The sequence below is a fragment of the Martes martes genome (genome assembly GCF_963455335.1).
Source record: "Martes martes genome assembly, chromosome: 9".
Classification (NCBI taxonomy): domain Eukaryota; kingdom Metazoa; phylum Chordata; class Mammalia; order Carnivora; family Mustelidae; genus Martes; species Martes martes.
The window spans coordinates 107,440,373-107,465,587 of NC_137896.1; the positions used below are offsets into that span (position 1 = coordinate 107,440,373).

Below are 25,215 nucleotides of genomic sequence, written 5' to 3' on the forward strand. Positions count from 1 at the left end.
TTTTGTAGATCCAATAACAGACCCCAATTGTATCCCTTCCATCTGATTCTAAATAGTTCCACAAGCCTAATCAGGGAAGTTCCAAGCAGTTAGCCAAGCCGACCCACAGGGCCCCCTCCCAGGGGACCGCACCCCTAACCCCACCTCGGGCTCCACCCGGCCCTCCCGCCCGGCGCACACTGCCGGGAGCGCGGGGACGCGCCGTGCGCGCGCCCCAGGCCACGTGACCCCGAGCCGTGGGGCCGCGCGGGCCGCCATGGTGGCGTCGCCGACAGGTTCCGGCTCGCGCCCTACAGCGGGCGCCAGGTTTTTCTGCACCGCGGGCCGCGGCCTGGAGCCCTTCCTGATGCGGGAGGTGCGGGCGCGGCTGGCGGCCACGCAGGTGAGTCCGCCTCACTGCGCGGCCCGGCGGGAAGGAGGGCGGCCCTGCTCCCTCCGCGCCCGGGTCCGTGTAGACCCTGGAAAGCGACGCGAGTCCCCAGCCTTCAACCCCCCGGACCCACCGAGGCTACGGCCCTGGGCCTCAGAGTTCTGACACATCCTTTAATTACTCCTGGAAAGAACCGCCAGTCGTTCTCCCCTCCCCTCCTATGACCGCTTATCTCTCACGTCTGTAGTTTTATTAAGGGGGGGGGGGGCGTTGAGCGAAGTTATTTCCTAGATTCTTTAAAAGAAGGTATAGGATAGTGGCTGTAGTTTGAATGAGACCTGACAGAGTTAGAAGCCTTTCTCCATCCTTTAAATACAAATGTTATCTTCAGGTTCAGTTACTTGACTCCTGCCAGTTTCCTGATCACGACTGTATTTACTTCATAGGATTGTTGGGAGGATTATATGATAAACGGTATCTCAACTACACCGCAAACACCGAGTAAATAGCAGCTACGAAAGTAATACAGTCTTGGAGGCCTCGCAGTCCAACTTCTGGAGGAAGTTAACAGTTGGTGATATCTATCTGTTCATTTCAATGAAATGAACGAGGTATTAAACTTGAGTTTAGTTCTAGAAAATGCTGGACTGGTTTCTTGAAAGCGGAGAGAAAAGATGTAATCGAAACAGACTCCAGTAACTTGATGGGCTCTAGATGACAGTCTGAATGATGTGTTTTTGGAAAAGGAAAACTTACGGGAAATGAAATTGACCAAGCCACTCTAGCAACCCTTACAGCGCAAACCACAAAAGGACTTTCTGCAATGAGGGAGTTGGGGGCGTGGAGGATAGAGGGGATCATGAAAAAATGGTATCGGTTTGGGTCACAGAACTTAACAGAATGCTGATTGTAGCTAATCTAAAAAAGCAACAATGTAAGAACTGCTGACATTAAGGACGCATTTAGTCTCTGTCAGGCCCATGTTCTTAGGTCTTTACTCTGTATTCACCTGCTTAATTTTCACAACAACCCTGTGAGGTAGGCTCTACATTTAACAGAAAAGGAAAATGAAGCATAGGTAAGTCCAATAAATTATTCAAGTCATGTAAAGTGATAGACCTGGAATTCAAACCCAAGCTGAACTCAGGCATGAATATATAATCATGTCCAACCCCAGGCAGGCCAGAACCTGGGTCCAGTTCCTTGGCTACTGTGCAGCTGTTACATCATGCTGCACTGATTTCAGGAAAAAAAGAAAAAAAGGAATGTTAACTTAGAGTTCTTAGTATGAAAAATAGAAGGCTTGACCCAATTGGAGTATTTTAATTAGAAAAATTACCTTTTCTGCTTGTTCTCCATCTTCTCTAAAGACAAAATGAGACATGGGAGGACTAAAGGGTTCATCACAGAAAAAAAAAAATTCAGTTAATTATAGGGACAAACTTCTTGGCAATGAGAAGAATTAAATGCCAAAAGATTTAAGGATTCATATTTTGATTGTGTATGTTTTAAGGATAGATATGCTGGGACGCCTGGGTGGATTAGGTAAGTGTCCGCCTTTGGCTCAGGTCATGATCCTGGAGTCCTGGGACTGAGTGCCGTATCAGGCTCCCTGCTCAGTGGGGAGTCAGCTTCTCCCTCTCTCCCTCTCCCTGCTCCTTCTCTCTGTCTCTCTTGCTTACTCTCTCTCTCTAAAATAAATTAAAAATCTTAAAAAAAAAAATAAGGATAGATATTCTTGGAAATGGAATCTTAACAAATAACCTCTGAAATTCCATCTCAGTTTCACTGATATAAACTCTCAAAGTTAAGGCAATCCTGAAAGAATAATGATAGCATCTAACATTTATAAAGCACTTAAATTGTGTCAGACACTTTTATGTACATTGGATATGATTTAATCCTCAAAAGAATTTTATGTGATAGGTCATTTCCCCCTCCATTTTACAAAGAAATAAAGGGAAAACTGATGCTACATGGTGCAGCTGGGACTTGTATCTGAAGCTTTTTTGCTTTGAAGCCCATGTGCTTTACAACTACATTAAATTATGGTGGGATACCACCCGGAAGCATGTAGGTTATTTTTGTAACAGGATGGAAAAGAGTGTATGTAGACTTTAGAGGCCAAAGACATGTTCAAATCTTAATCTTCTTTTAATAGATCTTTTTAAATTTGGGCAAAATACTCAAATTTCTGAGCCTTGCTTTCCTTGGATATAAAATGGAGATGATAATACCTACTTTAAAGATTAGAGCAGGGGTGCCTGGGTGGCTCAGTCTGTTAGCGTCTGCTTTCAGCTCAGGTCATGATCCCAGGGTTTTGGGATCCAGCCCCACATTGGGCTTCCTGCTCAGCAGGAAGCCTGCTTCTCCCTCTCCTTCTGCTGCGCCCCGCTGCTTGTCCTCTCTCTTTCAAATAAGTAAATAATCTTAAAAAAAAAAAAAAGGATTAGATCAATCCTTGAGATAAAGATTGATAGCATGTGGAACACAATGTCTTGCAATTAGTAGGTGATCAATAAATGTTCCCAAAGAATGAGTTGCACAGTAATACTTAAAATCGTTCACACAGTAACAAGAGTCTGTTAGAAAGTTTGGTTTGCTTCAAGAAATTGATGTAAAATCTGATTTTACAAAACAGATTCAGAAGTGATTGTTTACAAATGAATCACACCTTTCTAATCAGTGTTTTTCCAGTTTTAGTGGAAAAACGTGGGGAGCTTGTTGAAAATGCGTGTCCCTAGTTACCACCTCCAAAATTGTTTCTCTCAGTAGAAATGGACATAAGCCCAATCATTTGCATTTTAACTCGCAAACTCTTCCCTCTATTTAGGTGCTTCCCTGAACATGCGGCTTGCAATAGAAGATGACTTGTGTATTCTGTTTAGCTTTTTATCCTGGAGAATTTCAAACATACTCAAAAGTAGAATAGTGTCGTGAATCTCACATACTCATCGACCAGCTGCAAGAACGATTCCAGAGTGAATTCTGTTCCTTTAATGCTTCTCCCATTCCACCTATGTTATTTTGAAGCAAACTTAAGATACCACTTCATCTATAAATGTTTGTCTATATAGTAGTCGTCTTATCCACGGGAGCCATGTTCCAGGACCCCCCCAGTGGATGGCCGAGAACATGGATAGTGCCAACCCTATATATACTATCTTCTACTATATATACATACCCATAATAAAGTTTATAAATTAGGCACAGTAAGACGTTAACAATAAATAAAATAGGACAATTATAAATATACAGTAATAAAAGTTACGTGAATGTGGTCTCTCACGCTCTTTCCGTCTCTCTCAAAATATTCGGTACTCACCCTTCTTGTGATGTTGTGAGATGACGAAGTGCTGAGATGAAGTGAGGTGGGAGACTTTAGGCTACTATTGACTGACTTTCTGACGGTACTTCAGAAGGAGGATGGGGCTTTAGGACAGTGGTTGACTCCGGTGACCTTACGCTGTTGACCTTACGTCAGAGCGGAGGTCGGCTGCTTCCTAATCACGTGGTTGAGCGCAGTCACTGCCGGAAGCTGTAGCGCGGATAAGGGGACTGTCCTATATCTGGAATGAGAGGACTCCTATAGCATAATATATATGGTATAATATAGAAGACAAAACATATAATGGCTCTTTTAAAATATAAACTGCAGTATCATCACATCTAAAAATATTTTTTTAAAGATTTATTTATTTGACAGAGAGAGACTGCCAGGGAGAGCAGGAACACACGCAGGGGGAATGGGTGAGGGAGAAGCAGGCTCCCAGTGAAGCAAGGAGCTCAAAACAGAGCTCCATCCCAGGACCCCGGGATCACGACCTGGGCTGAAGGCAGACGCTTAACGACTGAGCTACTCAGGCACTTCTAAAAATAATTTCTTATCAAATATCTAGTCTCTTCAAATTTCAACTTGTCTCACTTTTGTTTTTAAGTTTGTGTATTTGAATGAGGATGCAAATAAGGGCCATGCATTATGACTGGCTGATATTCTTTTAAGTATCTTTTATTTTTCTAAAAAAAATTTTTTTAAGCCTGTTTTAATTTACAGATTTTCCCTTCCCCTCTCTTCTTCCCCCCAGCAATTTATTATTTGTTAAAGAAGCAGAGTTGTTTGTCCCATAGTCTAGAGCAAGGGTCAGTCAACTTTTTCTTTAAAGGTCCAGATGAATATTTTATGCTTTGTAGGTCATATATGTGGATCACTTTGTGGTTTCTGTTACATGTTCTTTGTTGTTATTGTTTGTTTTTACATCCCTTTAAAATGTAAAGACCATTCTTAGCTCAGCAGACCTCATTTTCTGACCCTAGTCTAGAGCTATGCTATCCAATAGGATGTGGTGGCTAAAATTAAGTTAAAAATTCACTCTCTAAGTTGTATTTCAAGTGTTCAGAAGCCTCTTGTGGCCAGTGGTGACTGCATGGGACAGCACAGGTAATGGAACGTTTTTGTTGTCATGGAAAGTTGTTGGACAGCCGTGCTAGTTTCCCCTGGTCTAGATATTGCCAGTTGCATCTCCATGGTGTAGTTTAACATGTTTCTCCGTCCTTTCTGTTTCCTGTAAATTGGGATCTTATAAGTTGTATCTAGAGTTTGGTCAGATTCAGGTTAGATTTTTTTTTCCTCCTGGTGGCAAACTTTATAGGTTCCTGGGTATGTTTAATAAATATTTAATTTATATTGTATAATTAGTAAAATATATTTTATATACACACATAATATATATTTATTTTACCTGGACTACTTTTCTTTAAAGAAATATATTGGTAAAAATTAAGCTTTACTTTATAACAATGTTTAATGTATTAAATACTGTTATTTATTATAACAATAATAGCAAGAATATTTTTAAGATAAAATCAATAAAATAGAAGTGTACCTAATGCCAGCTAGCCAGAAAGGCCCTGTCAGTGAATTAATTGGTCCTCATAAACCCACATAGCAAAGACTTTTAACTTGGGTCCGAACCTGAATAAGTCAGCCAATTTTTTATTTTTTAGTGGGATGTTGGTGATGAAGGGTAGTGGGGTAGATCTAACCAGATAACCAGATAATTGGGTTATTTCATAGTTATTTTATTTAATGGGGTAATTGTATAAGGTTGATTTTTTTTAAGAGTCTGCATTTTTTGGAGGGAAATTTCTTGAATTTTTAAAATTAAGTAAAATGTATTTTTTCAATTCTTCTAAAATGAATCAGAAAAGCTCAAGTACCACTTCAGCTCTTCACTTAGCAATTTAAAATTAATTCTAAAACAAAATGGCATCTGTAGAAGTAGGAGAACTTTGATATCACCTATCCTCCTATGCACTTTTAACTAGACTTAAACTTTTAGTTTTTGTGTTAGATTTGAATGCCTGAATTTTAAAAGAAAGGCAAAAACACTAACTGCTTAGATATGCTAGCTGACAACAGAACTGTTTTTACTTTGATAAAGACTGTTATTTCATCTTCAAAAGTGTTAGACATAAAACCAGGTGGTTTTAGACACTTGGTTATGATTTAATTCCAAATGGAAAAAACAGATTCTATATATAAATAAATTTTCAAATAACAAATATTAGGATGAAATATCCTAAAATGCCACATTTCTGCCCTGGGTATTGTAATTGAATATGACAAATTATAAGCAGTAAACTAAAGAAAAAGGTTAACACCAGCTTCAGCAGTTTTTAAACTCATAAGCACCAAAATTCATTCTCCCTACTGCTTTAAGATATAATACTCTATGTTTACCTTTGGTGAAGGTAGTGCTTTCATGATATATCATTATTTGATTCTCATAGTGACTGTTTTGCAATTTAGTAAACTACTTCTGGGGCACCTGGGTGACTCAGTGGGTTAAGCCTCTGCCTTCAGCTCAGGTCATGATCTCGGGGTCCCGGGTCAAGCCCCACATCAAGCTCTCTGCTCAGCAGGGAGCCTGCTTCCCCGACCCCCTCTTCTCTGCCTGCCTCTCTGCCTACTTGTGATCGATCGATTTCTCTCTCTCTCTCTCTGTCAAATAAATAAAATCTTCAAAAAAAAAAAGTAAACTACTTCTGATTAGATACATATTACTTGTGAAAGGAATGTAATCCTTATGTTAATTTTTAAATAAAGAGAATAATGCTGCTTTTGGTTTTGAAAATATATTTAGCATTTTAATGCCTCAAAACCTTCTTACGATTTGTTTCCCCAAATAAATTAAGCCTTTAGTTCCTTTTAATTAACTTGATTTTCAATCTTGTTCTTTTGTTGTTGTTCCTCCCACCTCCCCAAAATGATATTTTTAGAGGAAGTTCACTGTATAAAATGTTTCCCTTCATATTCACATAAGATAAGATCTTTATACAATTAAAAACTACAAATTAATATCTAGATCACTGACTAGGTTAAAATCACTGGTCTAGATGTTTTCATCAGTTTGCTTATAGAACTTGAATCTTAAAACCATACATTTTCAGTAAAATATTTCATTCAGTTTCCCCACAATCTTGGCAAGATATTTCATGTCTGTTAGCTTGTTTTGTGACAGCTTTAATATCAGCTATATTTTTATGTCAGGTAGCATAAAATCTAAACTTTTAAAAGTTACTTTTTAAAACTTTGTTTTCAAGTTCTAAGCATTTTCAGGTATCTATTTAGTTTTGACTTTTGTGGAAAAATGTCACTTTTGTAATGAGAAAGAAGTTCTAGAAACTAGAAGTTCTTATTTTTGTTACTCCTTATCCCCTTAAGTGTTGATTCATAAACATTCTTTTCATTCCCTGCTTTCTCAATCTGTCTTGGTCAGCTGCACTTCTAGTACCTAAGCTGTTTGGGTTTTCTTTAATTTGTTTTTCCAGCTTTATTGAAATATAATTGATATATACCATTGTGTAAGTTTAAGACGTGCAACATGTTGATTTGATAAATTTCATATTGCAGATGATTAACACCATAGCGTTAGCTAACATCTCCATCCAGTCACCTGTCATTACTTTTTTGTGGGAGAACATTTAAAGCTATTAGCAACTTACAATTACATAATACAGTATTATATGCTGTAATCACCACTCTGTACATTGGGTCCCCAAATCTTGTTAATCTTATAATGAAGTATTTGGGTTTTACTTGATGTCAACCTAGGGCTTTCTCTGCAGTGATTCTTCTTCATCAAGCTAGAATGGTAACCCCAAAGATTACCATCCCAAAAATTTAATTAGACCATATCAGATCAAGAGTACAAAAATACTTGGAATTCAAGTTCCCATTGGATGGGAGCTGCCTAAACACATGGGATTCTCCAAATTCCCCATTACTTTAGTTCTAGGAGATAACTTCGAACCATCTTAGTCAGCCCATGGCCACCATTAAAGGAAAATTTTAAGACAACCCACATCCATCCTGAGCTTGAGAGAATTGGGTTGATCCCAAAAGTTTTAGGAGTCCATTGGTATTGCACACCATTTGCCATACCTCACCAGACTCTCTATTGTCAGTGCACTTTTTATTTTCATTTTTTCTCTGGCTTTTATAACATATCCATCCTGTCTCCAAAGCCTCTTTCTATGTGATGCATATTTCTTGGTGTTGTCTCTTTTCCAGTTCCACAGCCACGTGTCTCATTATTTCGATCTCAGTAATCTGCTTCTTCCTCGAGCATAACAATCTACACTTAGTACTTTATGCCTCTTCTAAAGTAATTTTTTTCTGCTAGCTAATTCAGTGTGTCGCAGCTTTCATCTAAAGTCTGTAATGGTTGACCATTACCATCTGGGGTACTCAGATTTTCATGACCACTTATCAGGCTGGGCTGAGCTACACCATCCATCCACCTGACACTGTCAATCACACAGCAAATTTTGCCATACTGACTTATAGTTTGCTTCAGCCAGCCTGTCACTCCCACCTCTGCATCTTGCCCTTTCTTCTGTTAGAAACTCTCTTCCCAAATCACAGGGTTCTTTTCCAAGACTTTTACTAATGACGGTTTTTATTCAGGCTCTTTATTTTACCTTGTATCTACAGCTTATCAATGCATTTATTATATTAACTTTTTTTGTTTTCTTTTGGGTTTAATTCAAGTTATTTTCTTATAAATTTTTAACATTTTGGGGCGCCTGGGTGGCTCAGTGGGTTAAGCCTCTGCCTTCGGCTCGGGTCTTGATCTCAGGGTCCTGGGATCGAGCCCCACATCGGGCTCTCTGCTCGGCGGGGAGCCTGCTTCCCCCTCTCTCTCTGCCTGCCTTTCCGCCTACTTGTGACCTCTCTCTGCCAAATAAATAAAAAATCCTTTATAAATTTTTAACATTTTAATTTGTATGCCAGGGTATATGTATTAAATTATCATCCATCTTTAGGACACATGCTGGATGCTTCCTAGTAGACCACGAGGTAGGTGTTTAATAAATGCCTACTGATGATGTTAACCTTGGGCTAGTCACCTGATTTGTCCTAGGAGTGCCTGTGCACGCACACATGCGTGTGCACACACACACACACACACACACTTTACAAAAGGTACCATGACATAGATTATGATCTTGGTCACTGTTTGACTTCATACAGGTTATTTAACCTATCCAAACCTCAGTTTCATAATCTAAGAAATGGGGGTGATAAAATCTACCTTAGAAGGTTGTTATAAACAAGAGCGGGAAAATGTATTCAGAGTGCCTAGCGCAGTGTCTGATAAATAGTACATATTTTTAAAATTGTTGTTTTTATTGTCCATCTAGACGCTGTGTTTTAATTCATTAAGAGCAGAAAAGGGAAATGATTCTTACTCTGACACAGGACTACATTAATCTTTTTTGTTTCTAGGTTGAATATATTTCAGGAAAAGTTTTCTTTACCACCTGTTCTGATTTAAATATGTTGAAAAAATTAAAATCTGCAGAAAGATTATTTTTGCTGATTAAAAAGCAGTTTCCACTTAATGTTTCTTCTGTAAGTAAAGGTATGTATATGCCTGTTGCTTTTACCCCCATGATATATTATATTCCAAAGTTTTCTACTTGATAATTAATTTGTACCCATTTTACATTTTTAAGATTCATTCATACCTGTGGGATCATTAATTATGTCTTTTTCCATATTTCCTGAATATTATCACCATATTAATTGCATTATCAGCTAATTTTTTTCTCTTTGCAATCTGCTGCCTATTTTCTGAGCCGTAGTGTCCTAAGTCACATTTCTTCCATTTTAGTTACGTTCAGACACCATCTGTAGAGATACATACGGTCAGATCCATTTATTTAGACCTAGGAGCATGTAATAATCCAGAATGCATGGCTTTATAAATAGATCAAAACTGTCACTTTATACATTTTAACCAATGAATTATATAATTAGAAAAAATACTATGTAATAAAATCTCCTGCTTAGGGGACCTTAAATTTAAGGTTTTGAATAAATTTATACCCACTTCTAAAGCATTACAGTTAAAGGGGGCTTAAGAGTTTCCCTCTCCACTTTCTAATTTTATAAATATGCTACTAAAATAATTTAAGGATTTTCATAGAAGCAAATGTCAGATACTACTAGACTAGACATTTCCTTAAACTTTGTTTTAATCTCTGAGATCATGTAATATTGTGGTCTGTACTGAACTGTGTCTGTAAAGATACAAATGGCAAGAAGTCAAAACAGGTCAGAAAAGTTATTATACAGCAAATCCTAAGGTGTTATACCATGGGGTCAATATAATTTACTCCCAACATTCCACACATTCGCATCTTTAGAGAATACAGTAATTACTCTTGGGTCACCTTGATGAACCTTGTTCATCAAAAAAAGATTACAATGTATTGAGCGTGCTGGCAGTCCATAAGTTATGAATGGGTTGTGTATCTGAAGCATTACTATATGAAAACTCATTTTATGATGTACGCTAATGTTGTATGGTCTGAGATAGCTTCAGTATTCATTTTCTCTGTTTCTGAGCTCTGTTTTGCAATTTATTCTGTTTTTTTTTAAACTTAGGTTTTATAGGCAATATCAGCATTATATATCAAAAATCAATAATACTCTAGGAGTATGCATATATTGAAGGTATAGATATATATTATCATAGGACAAATGATCTTGCTAAAATATAAGGTAATTCTATAGGAATTTTAAAATAGTTTTGATGTTAAGTATGGAGTATAAGTAAGAACTTTATTCTGCACAATATTCTTATGTTAGATTATATAAATTCCAGATGAAGGTGAACCCACTATTCACGTAGTAGATTAGTAAAACTTATTTTAAAGAAATAAAGGTAATGGAATTTAGGGGTGATGAATGTAATAGACTGTCTTTAAGGCTTCGGTATAGGATAAATTGAGATCTTATTTATTTAGGAAACATATTTAATGAAATGCAAAGACTTGTAAATGATGGTCCAGAGAGCTGGTTGAGTGCCATTTCAATTTGGAAAAATCTTCTTGAACTTGATGCAAAAAAGGACAAACTTTCTCAAAGAGATGCTAACCCACTAAAAAGAAAAGTAGAAGAAAATGATGTCACGGATCCTAAGAAATTAAAAACAGAACAAATGCAAGAGCTACAAGAGAGCAGGGAATGCCAACCGGAAAAGCAAATGGAAGAAGAAACAGCGAAGCAAGGAGATTTTCTCATGAACAGAGAAAAATCTCAAGAAGCATTTCAGAATGAGGTAGTAAAAGCAGCTGATGACCCAAGCCAGAAGGACTTGACGTTCAGAGTTTCTTGTCGCTGCAGTGGAGCCATTGCCAAGACCTTTACTGCACAGGTACACTTTCCCTCCCAGGGTGAAGTTCCATTTTCTGAATTAACCACTCTTAGATTTAAAATGAGATGGCAGCCTTTCACAGAACAGATAACTCTGCCTAGGCAGATAACCAGGCCTATATTCATATAATTAAATCTCTTTAAAAATGTATTTTTCTTTTTACCTTTATCTCAGATGCTTAAGAGTAATGGTATGCCATTCCATGTAATGACCTCCTTTTTATACTTTCTCCCCCAAAGTTTCCTTAAACTAACAGATATCCTTTACACTTGGAAATTCTAATATTTCTGTCCTAAGCTTTTTGGGTTTTTCTTCAGTTCCGTGTTTATTAAATGGTCGCTCTACACTACACCTTGTATGTGTGATTGTCACCAGCACCCAGACTGCAAAGACACAAATACAACACGAAGTCTCTACTGTCTGCGGGAGAGTGAACATAGTTTCCTTCAAAACACTTTATCATTTGGCCTTTAAGAAGTTCAGTGATACAAGAGCACAGATCTGGGTCCTTTGGCCAGCCTTAAAATCAGGTAGACCCTAAAGATTGAGTCTAATGCTATCGTTCTGGTAATTTGTCAACATATAGGATTGTAGTAGCTCAAATACTTCATCTTTCACCTTGCATCTGTTTCCTAAAACCCACAATGATCATTTTTATCAATTCATGATCTGGTTATTACTAGAATCGAGATTACACATGAATAGATATCAATGCCATAGGATACGTTGGGGGTTAGAAGAAGTAAAATGCAGCCTTCTTGCCTTGAACAGAAAATGCTTATGTGTCATATTTTAATATTGTAACCCTAAGTTACCATCAGATAGTCTGACTCATACTCTTTAGTCTTTGCTTACATTTAAATGTAAAATTTTCATTTTTAGTGTTCTTTTCTATAACTTTTCTGTTTTTTCAGGAAGTAGGAAGAGTAATTGGAATTGCTCTTATGAAACAGTTTGGATGGAAAGCAGATTTGAGGAATCCAAATTTAGAGGTATTGAATGTTTGTTTTATTTTATATGCCTGTAACCTAATTGTTTAAAGACAATATCAACTATCTGTACTGTACTTTTCAGTTTTGCTTTAGAATTTTTTAAAAAGCATGTCTAGATGGAACCAACAGTCTATTTTCTCTTTAGCATTAGAATAGTGCAGGTAATTTTGTAGTACTTTTCACTGTGAAAATGTCTTATCCAAAGAAGATGTTTTGGGATGGAATTATTTTGTTACAGTTGAATTTTTAAAAATTTATTATACGGTTGCAGAGATGCTCTCTTCAATCACTATAATACGTAACAATTACTAAAATAAAAAATTCCAGCTAATGTTAAAAAAAAAAAGAGTGGTTAAAATAAAGTTTAAAAAAATAAAAGAATGGGAAACCAAAAGGCCCACAAAAAGCCAATATTATTTTAATAGTGACTTTGTTCAGATTCTGGGATCATGTTTTTCTTTTTTTTCTCTATTTTCAAAATGAACATAATGAGGTTACATGAGATTTTTTTTTCATTGAAACAAAGTGAAACACTTATATGGGGAAACCAGTGCTAGCTATAAAAAATATTCTTCACAGGGCCCCTGAGTGGCTCAGTCGGTTAAGGGTCCAACTCTTGATTCCTGCTCAGGTCATGATCTCAGGGTCCTCTGTGCTCATCAGGAATCTGCTTAAGACTTTTTCCATCTGTGCTCCCCCCCGCCCCCAGCTCATGTGGTTCTCTCTCTCTCTTTCTCTAATAAATAAATCATATATATATATATATATATATAAAATGCTCTCTTCAATCGCTATAATACGTAACAATCACTAAATACGTAACAATCACTAAATATACGTATTATAATACGTAACAATCACTAAAATAAAAAATTCTAGCTAATGTTAAAAAAAAAAAAGAGTGGTTAAAATAAAGTTTAAAAAAATAAAAGAATGGGAAACCAAAAGGCCCACAAAAAATCCAATATTATTTTAATAGTGACTTTGTTCAGATCTGTTCAGATCTTTGTTCAGATTCTGGGATCATGTTTTTCTTTTTTATTTATTTATTTATTATTTATTATTTATTAGAGAAATATATATATCATATAATAAATAAATATAATAAATATAATAAATAAATAAATCATATATATATATTCTTCACCTTTATCTGATAAATTTGACAGGTAGTTTAGTCATTTTCATGATTCATTGACCCATAAATTTATTATTCTATAGCTTTGAATGCAGTAATAGCTGACCATATCAGAAAATTTTGTGTTTTTATTTTTCAGTGTTTTCATTTGATATTCTCACTTTTATAAAGTAATACCTGATGTATGTTTTTCATTACTGTCATGAAGAATATTTTGGGGCACCTGGGTGACTCAGGTTGTTAAGCCTCTGCCTTCAGCAGAGGGCCCTAGGATCCAGCACCACATCCAGCTCCCAGTTCCCAGCTCAACAGGGAGTCTGCTTCTCCCTCTCCCTCTCCCTCTGCCTCTCCCCCAGCTTATGCTCTCTCTGTCTCTCTCTCTCAAGTGAATAAATAAAATCTTAAAAAAGAGAGAGAGAAAAAGAAAAATATTTTGACCTCAAGAATGTTTTGTCATGAGGGTGTCCTCCTTCTGTTTCTTCTTTCCAGTTCTCTTATCTTGTACTCTGCTGGTTCCCATCTCCCTATTTCCCCTTGACCCTGTATCACTGCCTCAAAATTACACTTTTCTCGTAGTTTAGCTCCTAAATAAATATAGCTCATTTAATTCCTACCAGCCATTTAGTATAATTAATAATAGCTATTAACATAATTGACAACAGTAAAATCACACAGTAAAAACTGTGACCAAAATTAACAACAGAATCAAATCTTAACAAATTTTGTTCAGCAAAATTCAGAGAAAAAATTTTATAGTGGGAGAAGCTAGTCTTAGTAACATTTGATATATAAAAATATCAGTGTATCTTTTCTTGAGTATCAATTTTAAATAGAAAAGAATCCTAATAAATACTTTTGCTAAAATAAATAATGCAAAACACTGGAAAGTTTAGCTTTAATGATCAAGGATTTAAATTGACTCAGTGGAGTCCTTTCCAGGTCATTTTTTTCTTTATAAAATTTTGTCAAAATTGGAGTAATTCTGATTAAACTATATGGTAAAAATAACCTTGGGGTCAAAGTATTAGAGATCAAATGCTTCTTGAGGTCAAACAGCAGAGTCGGAATATTCCATAAACTTTATCAGACTATGAAAGTAAGAATCTAATTTTTAAAATTTAATTGAGCTGCTAATTATACTTGAGACATTTAAATCCTCTTTATGTCCTAACAGAAGAAGGGTAGTAGAGAGGAAGAAGCTCACTTATGGATGGATGGTAGAGAGAGAAAAGATCACCCTTGCTATGATGTCTTTGGCCTGAAGAAAATTTTGTTATCCTGGAAATATGTGTAACTTGTGATGGTCCTGTGTGACCTCCAATCTTATTTGAAGTTAGAATTAAGGTGGGTTTAGAAAGTCTTCTCTAGCCCACAATGCTGAAAAGTCTGATCCAGTTATGATTATTCAGAGAATCTCTGGAAAGAAAGACCTCAAGATGTCTTCAGAGCATGAGTCTCCATATACCTTGTATACTGAACTATCCTCAGAATCTTTCTGTGGAATCTACTAAAAATGTACTTTGTCTCTGCTCAAGAAAAAATATTATGGGACATCTTTCCCTATATGATAAACAAGGCCTTGAATTTTTACTTAAAATATGGATTATTTATAAAATAAAATATAAAGTAAATTAAAAAATAAAACAGTTTCACAGTGGAAGTTTTCCAGTTGTCAGTGCATTTGGTAAAGCAGTTCCTGTTCGGTTCTAACTTCTCTATTTGTTCTTTCAGATCTTCATACATCTAAATGACATTTACTCCGTGGTGGGAATCCCTGTGTTCAGGTAGATATTATTCTCTAAGCTTCATGTTTGTCCCTTAAAGTCTGTAAAAGTAAGAACTTCATGTTCTTATTTATAATATGAAACGTCAATATAACAGAGGGGGCTAATGGCAAAGCATTTAAGTTCTTTACTTGAGCCAGTAAAGTGTGTTCTTGGTGCTTAATGCATGTGATTTAATCTGGCTGGTTAGAACTATAAAAGATTTGATTGTAATCATTCACTGAGTATGTGATTCATACCGAAAATTATATCTAATTATTTCTATTATTAAATGATTTTCACAGGCCCTTAGTCTGTTAGCATCTGGAGTTTTTATTAAAATAGAAAATATAGCACAGTTCTTAAAATTCACATGTGAACATTCTACAAATTTTATTGCCATTATTCTTTTATCGTGGGAGAGTATTTTCAGTTTTTAAAATCTACTTCAGGTATCTCTCTAATCTTGCAGAGTACTATGTGATAATAAATGCAAATGATTCATTTCCCTATTCCAAAATAGTTGTTGAACACTGATCATATAACAGGTACTTTTCTAGATGCTCTGGGAAGAAAGAGCTATTGGATGAAAATAGTGATTTCAGTTCCTTGGAAGCATGTAAATGCCATTGGCATCTTCTAAACATTTTATATGCACATCCCTGTTTACATAGTATAATGTGATTTAGATACCCTTTTTCTGGATTCTAGGCATGGAATATTTTTAAAGATTATAAAAATTCAATAGGAATACCTCATTAGCTCTAAGCTCACATTTATGCATCTGTAAGCCAGGATGTAAAAAAGAATGCTTAAGGTTATTGTAATAGCTCTTCTCAAGCTTTCTTGTTCATTGCATTAGAAAGATAGAAATAATATTTTGAAAACTCCTATCAAATCTGGAAACACTGATAGTAACCGTGATGAGGTAGAGGATAAAGTATGAAGTGATATATAATGGAGGCCAGTGAACTCATTTGGGAGATGTCTGCTTCAGCTCTTCATTCCATAAATTATTTTAGACAATGCAATGTCATGCTTCATTTCACCTTCTGAGGAAGATGCAAATGAGCAAAGAACAAATTACAAAAGCAATTTTTTTCTAGAAAACAGATTTCAAGGGTTAGCATCCATTCAGCCCTACTTCCCATACTACATCCACATCACAGAACAGTATGTTCCTCTTGATGACTCCAGATCAGCAAGAAAAGTTCCTGTATATTCCATATGGGAAAGCAGGAAAGTACATTAACAATTTGAGAAAGGTTTTTCCCTCTTATATGATTAGATTTTTATAAGCCAAACACTTAAGAGTTTAAATTTTAGTTTTCCAACAAATTTACCTTCCTTTTTTTTTTTTGTTTAAGGATTTTATTTATTTATTTGAGAGAGATTACAAGTGGGCAGAGGGACAGAGGGAGGGGGAAACCCAGGCTCCCTGCTGAGCTAGGAGCCCAAAGACAAAGGGCTCATGATCCCACGGTACGGGCATTCCAGGGTACCCTGGGATCCTGACCTGAGCTGCAGGCAGGTGCTTAACCGACTGAACCACCCAGGCACCCCACAAATCTACCTTTCTGAAATACCACACTGGCTGGTTAGACAAGGTGCCAATTAGAGAAGTTATTTTTGTAAAAAGGTTAAAATATTCCATAACTTAAGAGATACTTAGCTGTATGTTAGATGAATATGTTAAGATGAGTCACAGATGTGAACAGGTTAGTCATTTTTATTTATATCAGGATCTTCTTTACCGTACAGTAATACCGAGTGTATCATCAAGTTCTTTTCTCTGTAGGATTCCTTTAGCTAGCAGAGCTTACATCAAGACGGCAGGCCTGAGGTCTACCATAGCATGGGCAATGGCCTCTCTTGCTGAAATTAAGGTAAGGAAAATGTTTCCATTCTTAATAATAGCAAGCTCCTTTGCATAATCAGCTGATTGGTGGAGATCTTGGTTGCTTGCTTTCTTGTCCTTTCTTTTTCTCTTTTTTTCTATCCTTTTCTTTCTCTTTCTGTTGCCCTTACATTTATGAACTGCTACAGCGATATGGTTTTATATATTGTTGAACTTCTGAGAGTATTTTGACTATAAAAAAGCCCAGTCCAAAGATAGCTACATTTTTATTATTTCAAATCTTTTATGTCACAATCACATGGCCTGTAAAACCTCTACTTAAATTTTAAGTTTTTCTCTGTGACTAAGATCTGAATCAATTTTTGTGAGTATTCGGTGGATAGAAGAAAATGGTTATTTTTTTTAGTCAAGGAATGTCTGCCATATTACTGTTTTACTATCTGCACAATTCTGAAAAAGGCATTTCAAAATTTCATTAGGTTACTATATTAATATTTTTAAGTTTTTGCACTTCTAGTTGTTGCCTTAGTCAGCTGCTGTCTAGTTTCCTATATGCACATTTATAACTTTTACTGTTTCATCAGGAATCATGCCTTTTTATTGGAACATAAAGTTCTCTTTATCTTGATCAGTGAGTTTAAACTTAAATTTCACGTCCTACATTTTTATTCCTTTCTTTTTCTCTGTATTTGCTGCATTTCTTTGCCACTGCTTTATTTTCAACTTTGCTTTCAGTTTGTTTTTTCACACACAGCTCTGTTTTTTTTTAATTTAATTTTTTCAGTGTTCCAAGATTTATTGTTTATGCACCACAGCCAGTGCTCCATGCAATACGTGCCCTCCTTAATATCCACCACCAGGCTCACCCCACCCCTCACCTCCCTCCCCTCCAAAACTCTCTGTTTGTTCCTCAGAGTCCACAGTCTCTCAATGGTTTGTCTCCCCTTCCGATTTCCTCCAACTTACTTCTCCTTTCCAACTCCCAGTGTCCTCTGTGTTATTCCTTATGCTCCACAAGTAAGTGAAACCATATGATAATTGACTCTCTCTGCTTGACTTATTTCACTCAGCATAATCTCCTCCAGTCCCGTCCATGTTGATACAAAAGTTGGGTATTCAGCCTTTCTGATGAAGGCATAATACTCCTTTGTATATATGGACCATATCTTCTTTATCCGTTTATCTGTTGAAGGGCATCTTGGTTCTTTCCACAGTTTGGCGACTGTGGCCATTGCTGCTATGAACATAGGGGTACAGGTGGCCCTTCTTTTCACTATATCTGCATCTTTGGGGTAAATACCCAGTAGTGCAATTGCAGGGTCATAGGGCATCTCTATTTTTAATTTCTTAAGGAATTTCCACACTGTTTTCCAAAGTGGCTGCACCAACTTGCATTCCCACCAACAGTATAAGAGGGTTCTCCTTTCTCCACATCCTCTCCAACACATGTTGTTTACTGTCTTATTAATTTTGGCCATTCTAACTGGTGTAAGGTGGTATCTCAGTATGATTTTGATTTGAGTATACCTGATGGCTAATGCTGATGAACATTTTTTTCATGTGTCTGTTAGCCACTTGTATGTCTTCTTTGGAAAAGTGTGTATTTAAGTCTCTGCTCATTTTTTGATGTGATTATCTGTTTTTTGAGTGTTGAGTTTGAGGAGTTCTTTATAGATCTTGGATATCAGCCCTTTGTCTATAGTGTGATTTGAGAATATTGTCTCCCGTTCCGTGGGTTGCCTCTTTGTTTGGTTGACTGTTTCCTTTGATGTGCATAAGCTTTTGATCTTGATGAAGTCCCAAAATTTTATTTTCACTTCTGTTTCCTTTGCCTTTGGAGACATGTCTTTAAAGAAGTTGCTATGGCCGATGTTGAAGAGGTTACTGCCTATGTTCTCCTCTAGGATTTTGATAGATTCCTGACTCACATTGAGGTCTTTTATCCACTTCAAGTTTATCTTTGTGTATGGTGTAGGAGAATGGTCGAGTTTCATTCTTCTATATATAGCTGTCTAATTTTCCCAGCACCATTTATTGAAGAGACTGTCTTTTTTCTATTGTATATTTTTTCCTGCTTTGTCGAATATTATTTGACCATAGAGTTGCAGGTCCATATCTGGGCTCTCTGCTCTGTTCCACTGGTCTATGTGTCTGTTTTTGTGCCAGTACCATGCTATCTTGGTGATCACAGCTTTGTAGTAAAGCTTGAAATCAGGCAACATGATGCCCCCAGTTTTGTTTTTTCTTTTTCAACATTTTCTTAGCAATGCGGGGTCTCTTCTGGTTCCATACAAATTTGGGGATTGTTTGTTCCACGACATTGAAAAATGCTGGTGGAATTTTGATCGGGATGGCATTGAAAGTATAGATTGCTCTAGGAGTGTAGACATTTTAACAATGTTTATTCTTCTGATCCATGAGCATGGAATGCTTTTCCATCTTTTTGTATCTTCTTCAATTTCTTTCATGAGTGTTCTGTAGTTCCTCGAGTACAGATCCTTTACCTCTTTGGTTAGGTTTATTCCCAGGTATCTTATGGTTCTTGGTGCTATAGTAAATGGAATTGATTTTCTAATTTCTCTTTCTATATTATCATTTTTAGTTTATAAGAAAGCAACTGATTTCTGTGCATTGATTTTGTAACCTGCCACATTACTGAATTGCTGTATGAGTTCTAGTAGTTTGGGGGTGGAGTCTTTTGGGTTTTCCATACAAAGTATCGTGTCATCTACAAAGAGAGAGAGTTTGACTTCTTCATTGCCAATTTGAATACCTTTTATTTCTTTTTGTTGTATGATTGCTGTTGCTAGGACTTCTAGTACTATGTTGAACAACAGTGGTGAGAGTGGGCATCTTTGTCGTGTGCCTTATCTCAAAGGGAAGCTGTCAGCTTTTCCCCGTTGAGAATGATATTTGCTGTGGGTTTTTCATAGATAGATTTTATGAAGTTGAGGAATGTTCCCTCTATCCCTTTGAAGTGTTTTAATCAGGAACGGATGCTGTATCTTGTCAAATGCTTTTCCTGCATCAATTGAGAGGACCATGTGGTTCTTCTCTCTTCCCTTAATGATTTGTTCTGTCACATTGATTGATTTGTGAATGTTGAACCACCCTTGCATCCCATGGATGAATCCCACCTGGTCATGGCGGATAATCTAATATACTGTTGGATCCTATTAGCTAGGATCTTGTCGAGAATCTTGGCATCCATATTCATCAGGGATATTGGTCTGAAATTCTCCTTTTTGATGGGGTCTTTGCCTGGTTTAGGCTCTGTTTTTATCCACTCTGATAGTCTCGGTCTTCCAGTGAGAGAACACAGTATTACGACAGACATACTTGATTATATTCCTCCTATTTTACTCTGTTTATAACATCTTACACTGTTTCTTAGTTTTATTTTTGCTAATTTGATCAAGTTACTTGATAATCACTTCGTTTCTGTCCTTGAGGTTGGAGACTATACCTTATTGTTCTGTTCTACTAATGGTTCCTATTTCCCAGCTCTCTTGATTAAACACATAGGACTCTGCTGTTTCTTTAAAACAAGATACGAACTCTTTCCACTGTCAAGACACTGTTTTTAACCACCAGAAACTCTAAACTGGCCCTCTTCCCTGTTATAATATGAAGCCTCTAGAGAGCTTTTCTTCTCTTCTCCTGACTCACCTTACTCCTCCCTACAACGAGACCTTTGAAACATTTTTATACCCTTCGACCCTCAACCCCCAACAACTAGATTGAACTAAATTATTTATCATGTGTCAGAATTTCCCTTGAAATATGCCCCTTCCGTTTCAAAAGTCCATATTTAGCACTTACATTAAACAGCCTATCCTTAATCACTAAGCTCTGTGTTTACACACACACTTTTCTGTATAAATACACAGACATATCGCAACATATAGCACTCCTCCCCATTGTTCTTCACTTTGTCTTTTCCTGTTTGACTTCTCTGCTCTGGTTCATTTGTTGCTTAGTTAAAGCCTTTTCTTAGGCAATTTCCTCAGATATGGTATCCCCATAATACACTGTCTGAAATTCCTGCTATCCTCAAATTTGTTTTTTATCCTGGGATACACACCCATCTTGGCTGGATATAAGAGTCTTGAGTGGCAGTCCCTTTCCTTCAGAGATCGTAGATGCTGTCCTGTTGCCATTTACTTTCCTGTGTTCTAGATGAATAATACATGCCAGTATGATTTTCCCTTTCCTATCTAGCTGTCTGTTCTTGCTGGGGGGAGGCTTGTAATAGTTTACTCTTTAATCCTCTACAGTTCAGGGGATGAGTTAAATGGGTGATGGGCATGAAGGAGGCCACTTGTTGTGATGAGCACTGCGTGCTATACACAAGGGACGAGTCACTAAATTCTACTCCTGAAACCAATACCACACTATAGGTTAACTAACTTGAATTTAAATAAAATCTTGGAAGAAAAAAAAAATCCTCTGAAGTTCAGGAGTATTAGCAGGATATACTTACATGTGTGTTTTCTACTCAGCCCCAAACTTGGTGTATCTGGCTGCTTGAGTTCTAATTCTGGCTCCACCACTAACTGACTGCGAAACTGGGGACAAGATATTCTACATCCCTGTATCTCCATTTCTCACCTGCAATATAAAAATAATTATCTCCTAGGGGGGCATCTGGGTGGCTCACTCAGTTAAGCGTCAGACTCTTGATTTTAGCTCAGGTCACATTCTCAGGGTTGTGAGATCGAGCCCTGCATCAGGCTCCACGCTTAGTAATGAGTCTGCTTGTGAGTCTCTCCTTCCCCCTCCGTCCATTCCTCCCCCATCCCCACACATGCACTCACTTGCTCTCTAAAATAAATAAATCTTGAAAAAAAAATAAAATAAACTCCTAGGGTCATGTGAGGATTAAGTGAATTAGCATTTATTAAGTGATTAGAACAGTGTGTGGCATATAGAACGTGTTTAAGTATTAGCTGCTGCTATGGCAATAATGATTATAATAATTATTAGGAATATATAATAATTATAAAAGTTATTTCTCTGTCTCACACACTCTTTCTTTCATTACTTATTTAATTATTATTGCCTCAACTGTTTTGCTTTAGTGACTTTTTTACCTTAAACTACTTTGTTTTTTTGCTTTTGAAATTATTAACATGTTAAGCTTCCTGGAGCTATCCTCCAAGTTGCTTACCCTTTCTCACATGGTTTCCATCTCTTTATATTTTGGGTCTGCATTTTGAGTTATTCTTGAACATAATCTTCCAAGCTATAGCAAGAGTCATAGAGATATGTTCTACTTTATTCGTCAGAATTTTTAGCTTAAAAATCATGGTTTTTTAGCTCTGAAAGTTGTGTGTGTGTGCACACTACATTTGAATATCTCTAAAAGCTCTTGGTTCTTTTGTTCGAATACTTACCTGTCTCCTCCAGGAGTTCCGTGTCACTAGATGTATGCTCTGAGTGTTCTGCCTATTTACTCTCTAGCTACTCACCCACCCCTGCCCTTTGGATGTGCCATTATTTTCTCGTTGGCTCACTGGGACTCAACTGTGGTTATTAAAATACTTTAAATGGCCAAAATCCTAAAAATGGCAGAAGGCAAATGGATCTCTGGTGCCACTGAGGTTGGCAGGATAAGGAGAATCTGTTAGCCATGCTGAAAACTTTTCTAAGTAAAAGCTTTTCTATTCACTGCTCTCCCTGCAGATCTGTAGATCTCTGAAGACCAGGTTCTCCCTGGTTCCAGTGATTTTCCCCTCTGGGCTCCAGGGCTGGTCTCTTAATCTCCCACCAGGCCATAGCTAAGAGGCCCCATACTAGTTCCTTCTTCCCAGACCCAAATGAAACCCAGGGCTTTCTTTCTCTTAGCACTAATTGCCTCTACGTCAGAGCATCACTTGGGCCCAGGAGAAGTAAATAGCTTGGAACTGAGAGAAAAGAAGAAAGCTACTTTAAGATTATCATGTTCTCAGAATCCATGATTTTCTTTTTTATTTGATTTTAATCTTTAGTCCAAATTTCTTTTAGTGTAAAGAGAGAGAGTTATGGTTACCAAACTGCCAGTGATCTCACCACAGTTTATATAACTATATAACTATATATATGTGTGTATATATACATATATATACATATTATATAAATATAAATTTATATAACCACCTTATACAAGTTTGAAATGTTACCTTTATCTTGACATAAACATCCATTTGTCAGAAAAGTAGAAAGTAAATTAAAATATCCAAAGCTAATGTTAGATAAAAATTTTTCCTTACTGTGAGTTTGCCTTGCTAGAACCTAGAGTAAGAATTGTTTCTCTAAATGTGATCACCAGCATAGGACGTCTGTTAAAGCATATAAGAAGTAGCACAGCACAGTTGTTTTGGAGGAGTTTAGCAATTGTTACAGGATTTCTTTTCCTTTAGTGCCCGCAATGCTTGGTCACGCAGCTTCAAAGAATGAAGAGGTAGACCAGATGAAGAGTGGTGGGCAGCAAAGCCAAGTTTATTGAGAATAGAAAGCTTCCAAAGAAGGAGGGACCGGAGAGGTTTGCCAGTTTAGATCTAAGGGGTTTTATGGGCTTGTTGGCGGACTGTTTTAATCTGATTAACTCTCCACGTGCCTGTCACCCAGTCTGGTTTTTGTCATCTACCTGATCCCATGAGCAAGGGTGGAGGACTCCTTCCAGGGTGGTGTAAAATCCTTTTAAGGTAGTGTCTTCTTAGGGCAGGGACTTTCTTCATTATAATGACCCACAGTGTAAATGATCCCAGTATCCAAACTTGGGTATGTCAGGGCCACTAACAGTGAAATCTAAACATGAGGATGTTAGATATTTTTCATGTTTACCACAAGCTGTTCTCCTTCCTACATATCTGAACAAGGAAAATCAAGTTCTGTAAGTCTTAGTTAGTAATATAAGCATACAGAAATACTTGTCTCCTGCCCAGGTACCCAGATGTCATAGCTAGAGAAGGGCCTGTGGTAACATGAAGACATTAAGACATTTAAGATCAGATTACACCATGGACCATGTTGTGGGGAGGAAGAGCACAGTGTTTGACACATATTAAGATCTTAATAAAAATTAGTTCTCGTACCATTGTTATTTTTAACTAAATTGTCATTTAGATCCTTATTCTTTTTACTTAACCGCCCCTTCATGGGGCATCCATGGGATACTCCCCTTAGAACTTCCACCCACGGGAAAATCTCTCTCTCCCTCTCCTGAAGGACATTGTTTCTTTCCATTAGGTACCCTCTGGCTCTGACTGAAACTTGGCTGTCCACTGAGCACTCTGCTTCCTCTGTAAACATATCAGGGGACCGTGGGCCTGGAGGTGGTAGGTGTGTTCCTCACTCCTCATTGCTCCTTCTGACCAGAACCTCTGTGCGTTTGAAGCACATGCCATGAAATTATGCGCATGCAGATGTCTCTGGCTCTTCTGCTGTCATTTCTATGAGAGTATAAGCTGCTATTCCTATCATAGTTCTTTATGATCTCAGTGGCCACTCTGTAACCTGACCCTTTAATGTCTCGGTTTCCCTACCTCTAATGATCTACCCTAGCCATATCCTGGACCCTGTCATACCCAGAGGGATATACCGTCCAAATACCTCAATTTCAGGAATCCTGCTCTTAGCCTCTTTCTCCCTCCTGTTCAATTCCTTTAGCATGCTGCCACACAGCCCCTTAACCCCTGGGACCTCTAGTCATTTGACCTTACCATTGTCCATTACTCACCACCTGTCCTCACCCCTCCTTCACAGCTTGGATTCTATGTTCTGCCACTATAGTCATTTCCTTGCCCACACTTTTCACTCTCTTGCTTCTTATTTGACTTAAATATTGGAATCCGAAAAGAACTTCAACATGTTCTCCTCACCAAATCTACCAACATCTTGGAGTCTGTGCCCACATACTGTGCATTATCGTCATTGCAGTAAGTGAATTGTCCTTGTTTCACTCCAGTACTTGCTTCCTGGATTCTATTACCTCATGCCTACTTCAGGACTTTTCTCTCTACTGCACATTCCCAGCAGCATGTACCCTTGATTACATATCTTGCAATTTAAGAAAATAACCCTTTCCTGAACCCACGTGCTCCTTCTCTGCTTCCCTTTACAGAAAAACTCTTAAAAATAGTTGTCCCTATTTGGTGTCACTACTTCCTTGCTTCCCCTTCTCTCTTGTGCCCACTTCCAGCAGGCTGTCGTCATCAGCACGCCACTGACACTGCTCACCTTGCTTACCTATTAGCACTTTGATACTGTCATCACTCTCCTTCCTGAAATGTTTTTTTCCACAGTTTTTTGGAACACCACTCTAGTTCTCCTCCTACATCAGTATGTGCTGCTGTCAGTATGCATTGCTGAATCTTCATCTACCAA

General features: G+C 37.3%; 1 protein-coding gene across 2 annotated transcripts in view; it reads left to right on the top strand.

The window, feature by feature from the left end:
* Positions 1-215: 215 nt before the first annotated feature.
* THUMPD2 (THUMP domain 2 tRNA and snRNA guanosine methyltransferase) overlaps positions 216-25,215 on the top strand; it is a 40,584-nt gene continuing 15,584 nt past the window's right edge. Inside the window, exons 1-6 of one of the 2 annotated variants that reach the window (XM_080812794.1) lie at positions 216-382; positions 9,162-9,297; positions 10,688-11,097; positions 12,012-12,089; positions 14,959-15,011; positions 16,789-16,876. In XM_080812794.1, the coding sequence (XP_080668920.1) occupies positions 257-382; positions 9,162-9,297; positions 10,688-11,097; positions 12,012-12,089; positions 14,959-15,011; positions 16,789-16,876 (891 nt within the window). In that variant the 5' untranslated portion in view covers positions 216-256. The remainder of the gene's footprint in view (positions 383-9,161; positions 9,298-10,687; positions 11,098-12,011; positions 12,090-14,958; positions 15,012-16,788; positions 16,877-25,215) is intronic. The other variant, XM_080812795.1, reaches the window with a different exon arrangement.